The 7,923-nt window shown below is 37.2% G+C and overlaps 1 protein-coding gene across 1 annotated transcript; it reads right to left on the reverse strand.

Annotated features, from left to right (window-relative positions):
• Positions 1-1,868: 1,868 nt before the first annotated feature.
• On the reverse strand, positions 1,869-2,894 carry LOC103973643 (uncharacterized). The gene has a single exon (XM_009388273.3). It carries the CDS (start codon positions 2,860-2,862, stop codon positions 2,191-2,193), a length of 672 nt encoding a protein of 223 aa, XP_009386548.3. The 5' UTR covers positions 2,863-2,894; the 3' UTR covers positions 1,869-2,190.
• Between the last annotated feature and the right edge of the window lie 5,029 nt (positions 2,895-7,923).

The following is a 7,923-nucleotide window of genomic DNA, read 5'->3' on the forward strand; positions in this document are numbered from 1 at the left end:
CCTCGACGCTTCGTCCGATTATTCAACGCATCGTCCTCTCCTGCGGCCTATTGCCCAATCGGCTAGTTGACTCCGCAACTCCGATATCCTTAGCACAATACCCGCTCTTCGTGGCCCGATGCCCGAGTCTGCGGCTCGAAGCCTTTTGTCGATACATCGACCGATCCACCGGCCCGACGTCCAATCTTCTGACATGTTCCTCCGACACAACATGATTTTTCCTACTTTAATTGTCTCATTCTGATCGAAGCATCCTGCGTCACTCAAAACGCAGATTAAAACATAAATGCAATTATCAATTGGTTTCATTATCAAAATACAAGATTCAACGGTTACTAATTTGGGATCAGCTCCACTTACAAAGATCATGTTACAGGGAAGAGATTATAGACATAGTGTTGTTATTGTGACCAAGAGAGTTATCCTAAAAATCTACGGATGATATTATAAATCTCAAAATAATTGAGTCGGTATATCTCAAATTTAAAGATATAAGTCTTGTGTCGATATTTGAAAAAATAATTGAAAGAGATCGAGAGATGAGATGGTTGAAAGATATCAAGAGAGGAGACTGATCAGAGGCTCAAATTTTAAAGCTTCTTGATTTAATATTTTTTAATATAAATAATCTAAAATAAATAAAATATTATGATTTTTTATTATGAAAATACTATTGAAGGACCGTAATGTCAAAACTTTATCCTATATCAGATTTTATTTTTAAAAACTCAAGAATAAGATTATATATTATTTTTAAATCAGGCAAATCTTGCTTTTAAAAAAAAAAAGGAACATTCAAAGATGATTTTCTTTAAAAGACTTTCTTTTTTTATTTGTTCTAAAAGATGTCTTCTATTTTTGTTTTTATGGTTTTCTTGTTTCAAATAATATTCAAAATATTGTATCAACTCTAATGGTATTTTTCCTTCTAGTTATAGTGTTTTGACAATCACAAATAAAAATACTATAAATGATACAAATAAACTCACAATCTTAACCAAACCAACTTCAAGTCTAAAAAAAATTTATATCGTAATGGTTTAAAAGTAATTAGAATTAAAGAGACATAATATAATATCTGTTAAAATATTTTTTAATAGTTTTATAGTATTTTTAACACTTTAATAAATATACTATAATGTTATTGGAAAACACTATGAATGAGTTAAATTGAATAAAAAATGCATTAGAAAGAAATATCATATAAGATTTAAATATATATTTATAATAGTTTGAGAACAATATTATAATCGGTTTGATCACTACAACAAAAAAATATTATAAATGACTCAAATGAACTACTATATCATAATAATCTACAAACGATAACAAACAAACATATATATCATGATATTACTTAGAGTACTTTTTAATAATCTTATAATATGTTTAACTTCTTAATAAAAATAATATAACATTATTAAAAAAAATAGCATAAATGAACCAAATAAAAATATTATAATAGTCCAAGACTAATTATAAACTAAAAAAACAAAAAGGAAATCATTTTAGGCAATATTAAAAACAGAAGGCACCAATTGAAAAATCGAAAACAACAAAAACAAATATGCCTTTGAGAAAAAAAAAAAAAGAGACTTCTTTGAAAAATCACATAACATTCGATGAAATCCTTCAAGAATGGAATCAATCATCATATCTACAAGATAAATACAGATTCGTGCACTTGCGCATCATTTCAACCTTCTGGTTATGATAAAAAGATACTTGCTTACTTGTTTTACATCTCTCATTGTCCTCACTTCCGCATCTCTCATCTTTTTCCACAATCCCCGTGAGAATGTAGAGAGAAATAATATATAAATATAAAAATTATTAGCTAAAGAAAGCCATATTAACTAAACAAAATATTCGATGGCAGTTTGTTTTGAAATTAAAAATCTTGTGGCAACAAGTAGCAGAGTTCAATCGCATGCAGAGACCAAGTTCTCCGATTACATTGCCTCGGTTTTCTTCGAGGCGGAGTCAAAGAATCAGAGCAGATGAGTCGAGGATCTTGGATCAACAACGCTGCCATTGTGAATTTGCACTTGTTCCTCGTCACCATCAACAAATCAAACAAAATGATGCAGAAAGTTGAGACCTTTCAGTCGCGATCTTCACATCTCCTGAACGATTAAGACCAGAACACAGCAGTCTTACGAGAATACTAAGATGTATGCCTCATGGGAATCAGATTGATCGCTTCTTCGTCGGTGAAGTCCTCCTCGGCAATGCACTATCCACCTCCTTCCTCTTCTTCTTCTCGGTGTTCCCTTTCCCATCAGTAGCCGCCGGAAGAGCATCCTCCTCACCAATCTCGAGTTCCTCTGCAGCTTGCCCACGGCGCCGGGTCCTCGACGCCACTCCGCCCGCCTCCCCACTCAGCCCCTTCAAATGCTCGGCCCCATTCCCGTCGAATTCCTTCTTGTGCCTCCTAACCTTCGTCCTCTTCCTATCGACAGATCCATTCGGAGAGCGAAAGATTCTAGCTTGACTCCCCTTTTGTCCCGCCTCCTCCTCGCCGCTATCGGCTGAGCCGGCGTCGAGAGATCCAAGACCGAGGGGCTTCTGGCCGGAGACTCTGGACTTCGCGATCAACGGAGAGGAGGAAATTATGGTTCTCCGTTGGGCTCTCTCTTGCTGATCGCGGAGCTTCTTGATGGAGCCTTCGATGCGGCCCTGGAGGCGGTGGCGCTTGAAGCTTTTACCGCCCATGGACCAGTGCGCCTCGTTGGCCCACGAAAGGAGAGGGTCCATGACGGGCACCGGCGGATCCACCCTTTCGTCGTTCATCTTCACGTCGGCAAAGAAACGGGGCCGCGGGAGGCTTTTGCCGTAGAACCTCCCCGGACCCAAAGCCATCACCACCCTCACACGAAAAGAGAGAGAGAGAGAGAGAGAGAGAGAGAAAGAGAGTGTCTATTTGCCTAAATAGTAAGGATTGGGAAGTGGCGGGAACGTGTTGGCGCCAGTAAACTGGCGGGAGGGTGCGAGGAGATGGCGGGAAGTATGCGACGAACAGTGGCCGTCGGATTGGCCGCGAAAACAGGATCACACGAGATGGACGTATGATAAGTTTCAGCTTGGATTGGTGCGAGACAAATTTGTTAATTTTCACTAAACATATATTCAAGTGATACTTATTTGAAAATTTTTTCTAGAAAATATTTATAATTTGAATATTTTTTAATCGGTATCTGTTTTACAAATAGTATCCTTAATTTGAAAAATATCTAAATTATCCTTCAAAAAGTATTTAGTCTTTTATAGTGTTTTGACCTATAATAGTATCCTTAGTTTAAAAAATATCTAAATTACCATTCAAAAATTATTTAATCTATTATACTCTTTTGGCCTATTATAATATCTTTTACGTGTTATAATATTTTGATCATCACAATAAAAATATCTTAATTTAAAAACATTTTAAATGCATCATATGAAATCAAAGTACATTACAAATCATTTGATATATTGTATTATGATGTATTTATAATAATTTAAAAATAATATTACCAGAATAAAATTTAAAATTTTATTTCTCATATTGTTTTAACCCCCACAAAGAAATATTATAAAACCTTTTTCGAAAACACAGTAAATAATCCAAATAAACCCAACCAAACAAACTACAAATTTAAAAATATAATATCATAATCTTCTACAATCAATGATAACCAAGCAAACACAGGATGATATCATTTAGAATATTCTTCAAATAGTATTTATAATATTTTTAGTATGCTAATAAAAACACTTAAAATACTACTAAAAATACTATAAATGAGTCAATAAAAATACTATAACAATCTAAATCTGATAAAAAAAATGGATATTTTTTTATAGGTATTTTAGATTTTTTAAATTAAAAATATTATTTGAAAAAAAGTAAAAGAGAAAGTACTGATTGAAAAATACTCAAAATCTTAATATTTTCTAAGAAAATCGCTGTACTTATTTTGTCACATTTATAATAACGATAATATTAATGTGCACAAATATTACCATTTTCTCTCACGAATCTAAAAACTGCGACAATTTTGCCCTTTCAATGCATATAAATTTCTTAACTCAATTATCTTACAATTTTTTGTAGATAAAAAACGAAAAGAATGAATTGATTTCTCAGTCAACTTAGTTTTTTCTTTAACTTGCAGTTGAGAGGCAGAGCAGCAAAAGACGCGTTCCAGTTGGTCTATACCACTGACAGATGTGGCGTCTATAGGTTCCAGCCAATGGCATGCCACCAGTTTCCTGTGCGGTACCGGGCTGAGTGAGATGAGCCGGACCACTTGTGTTTCGTGCTTGTACGATACCAGGGTTTCCGCATGACAATGCATCTGCTGCCGTCCATTCAAATCTTTACGGTTTACAACCTTTCAAAACAACTTTTTTTTTTTTTTCGCTTGAGTAGAATCAAACGAGCTCATGCTCATGTCTCATCTACTGACTTACATTTTTTATTTGAAGGATTATGTTAAAAGAAATTATGATGACGGAGATTCTCTATTCAAATCTTATGTGGTTATATTATGAATGTATATATTATAATGAATATATACATTAATTTAATATATACATTTGAACTAATTTGGTTAAGATCCATTTTAGGTTTTATGGTTTTGGTTATAAATCATTTAATTTTTTATGATTTATTCGTATCTAAAATAATTTTTATTTTTAAAAAACGTAGCATATAAGCATCTGTTGTTAATTCTCAGTTAATAAACGTTAAAATCTGCTTACGTGGTATGCTAATTCATAATAAACCATTAATGTAATGATATGTATAATTTAAAATTTTTTTAAAATATATATATATTTTAGCTCCTATGGTTGTGGTCATTGACCACTTAAGCTCTTATGATTTTGCTCGTGTCTAAAATAATCCCTACATTTTCAAAAATATTATATGTAAGTTCCTCTTGTTAAGTCTGAATTAATAAACATTAGAGTCTACTTACGTAACATGTTGACTTATAATAAACTATTAATATAATAATATATATAATTTAAATTAAAAAGATTGAGACCACCATCAATGGTGGGAAGAGACATCGTCGTGGATGCAACCACTAATAGCACTATTGTGCCGCTATTGTCTAGCAAAGTATCATATGCACGCAGCCTCTCCCACGTTGACGATAAGCTTAAGAGCTTCCGTCCTACCTCTGGTGGATGTGCATCGATCAGTCTGAAGCTAGGCATGCAATGATCTCCTGGTCCCTCTTCTTCCTCTTGGGTGTTTTTGTCACCATTGCCTCCTATTTCATTATCTCTTGCGCCCCCACTCGTCGTGCTTACGACATGTGGCCCAACTCTCTCTTACCTTTGCCTCCTGCCTTTTTATCTTTACCTCTTCGCCTTCATCCGGTGCCATGACCTCTTTCATTTTCTCTTTCTTGATAAGTTATATATTTTTTTAAACTTAAATTACACATATCATTATGTTAATAATTTATTGTGAGTCAGGATGTCATGTAAGCAGCCTGTAATATCTGTCAACTCAAACTTGACGGGAGGGGCTTATATGCTATGTTTTAAAAAATATAGGGGTTATGTTAGATACAAACAAAATCATAAGAGCTTAAGTGGTCTATGACCAAAATCACAAAGGCTAAAATGGACTCTTTTAAAAAACTAAAATTATTTATATCATTATATTAATAGTTTATTATGAGTCAGTATTATAGGGAAATCTAGAGCGACATTACATACACAACGGAAGAACAGGAAACAAAGATTCCCAAATTCCTCAAAAATTATGTTCGTCGTCATGTGAAGATTGATATGCAAAATCCATAAAATCAAAAACCATGTATATGAAAGATTATGTTACCTAGGGAGTTCATATATTCATGAATTCCTACAGATCTGTAAGAGAGGGTGAAGGAGGTCAAGCGTCCTCCTCTCTAATGATGATCCATATAGTAGGGCTGCGACGACACTACTCAAATCTCTAGGCCTGTTATTTGAGGATGAGAAAGGGATATGAGAATAGGAGATGATAATCAAGAGAAGCTCTAGCCTATAAGCCTTTGGTTCCCTCCTATTTATAGAGGTTCTTTGTCAACTTAACCCTAATGGATCCCACCCTATTGAGTATTGTATCTCCATCCAACTACCCAAGCCTCTTAGAATAGTGGATTTATATCTGTTAGGATCGAGAGCACTAAGAGGGGGGGGGGTGAATTAGTGCAGCGGAAATCTTACAGCAATTTAAAAGCTAAAGCTGCGTTCGTCCGATAAAAAATGATTTCGATATAAAAGCAGAATCACAGTGCAGTTTGCGTCTAAGCGCAGTTTTGCGTCTAAGCGCAGTTTGCGTCTAAACACAGTTTGCGTCTAAGCGCAGTTTGCGTCTAAGCACAGTTTGCGTCTAAGCGCAGTTTGCGTCTAAGCGCAGTTTGCGTCTAAACTCAGTTTTACATCCAAACGCAGTTTTACGTCAAAACGCAGTTTTACGTCTAAACGCAGTTTTACGTCTAAACGCAGTTTTGCGTCTAAACGCAGTTTTACGTCTAAACGCAGTTTTGCGTCTAAACGCAGTTTTACGTCTAAACGTAATTTTACGTCTAAATGTAGTTTTGCGTCTAAAAGCAGTTTTGAACCTTGAAAAGCGTTTTACGTAGAAAGCAATTTGCAGTTATAAATGGAATCCGAATGTAAGCGTAAACTGCAGTGTGAAGATCGTACGAAAACACGATTTACGTTTGAATGTAGATTCTGAAAGATCAGAGCTTAGAAACTCGTTCGTAAAGGCGCAGAGGGCAGTAGCAATGTAGGAGGTTTGCAGTAATGATAAAGTGCTCAAGGTAAAAGCAAACCAGAGATTTAGAGTGGTTCGGTCAGTCTTGACCTACTCCACTTTTGGCTTCCTCCTCCGACGAGGTCACCGACGTCAACTAGCTGCCTTCCTTCAATGGGCGAAGGCTAACTGCCCTTTTACAGTTTCTCTCCTTTTGACAGGCTTAGGAGACAACCTTTACAGATCCTTTCTCTCCTCTCTTTACAACTCAATACTTAAAGAACAGAAGGAGGAGAACTTTAGGACTTTACACAAATTTGAGCTCTTAGAATCACTGAAAAGATCAAGAATTCGGTGTGGATCTGTATCCTTTCAGTGTTGAATGGGTGGGGTATTTATAGGCCCCAACCCAATTCAAATTTGGAGCTCAAAACGATCACATCCCGGAATTCCGGGATCAGGCGGTTGCACCTCTTGACTGGAGAGGTGGCACCGCCTGGCAGAGGTCGAAGACTGAGCTCAGGCGATTGCACCTCTCTGCCAGAGCTCGAAGACTGAGCTCAGTGGTTGCATCGCCTGGCAGAGCTCGAAGTCTGAGCTCGGTGGTTGCATCACCTGGCAGAGCTCAAAACTGAGCTCAGGCTGATGCACCTCTCTGCCAGAGGTGGTTGCACCTCTCTGCCAGAGGTGGTTGCACCTCTCTGCCAGAGCTCGAAGACCGAGCTCAGGCGATGCATCTCCTGTCCAAAGAGGTTGCACCTCTCTGCCAGAGCTCGAAGACCGAGCTCGGTGGTTGCACCTCTTGGCAGAGCTCGAAACTTGAGCTCTGGCGGTGCTACCTCTTGACAGAGGAGGTTGCACCGCCCAGTCTCGCTTGGAGATTGAGCCCTGGGCGGTTGCACCTCTTGGCTGGGGCGGTTGCACCGCCCAATCTCGCTGGGAGACATAGCCTGGGCGGTTGCACCTCTTGGCTGGGGCGGTTGCACCTCTTTTACTATTCTAGCTCACTTGGTTTGGCTCCAAACCAGTCCGAACTTGGGCCTAATTGGCCCCTACTTGGGTTATAGGATTAACACCTAATCCTAACCCTAATTAACGTGCTAACTATGAATTTAAAGACATTTTCTAAGCTATTACAAAGTCCGCAAGTCAAGACTTCTTCTAGCGAGCTTCCG

The sequence above is a fragment of the Musa acuminata genome, chromosome BXJ2-9, assembly GCF_036884655.1.
Source record: "Musa acuminata AAA Group cultivar baxijiao chromosome BXJ2-9, Cavendish_Baxijiao_AAA, whole genome shotgun sequence".
NCBI lineage: Eukaryota > Viridiplantae > Streptophyta > Magnoliopsida > Zingiberales > Musaceae > Musa > Musa acuminata.

Excerpts from the sequence above, each read along its gene's own strand:
- LOC103973643 (XM_009388273.3), bottom strand. The coding sequence starts at position 2,862 with ATGGCTTTGGGTCCGGGGAGGTTCTACGGCAAAAGCCTCCCGCGGCCC.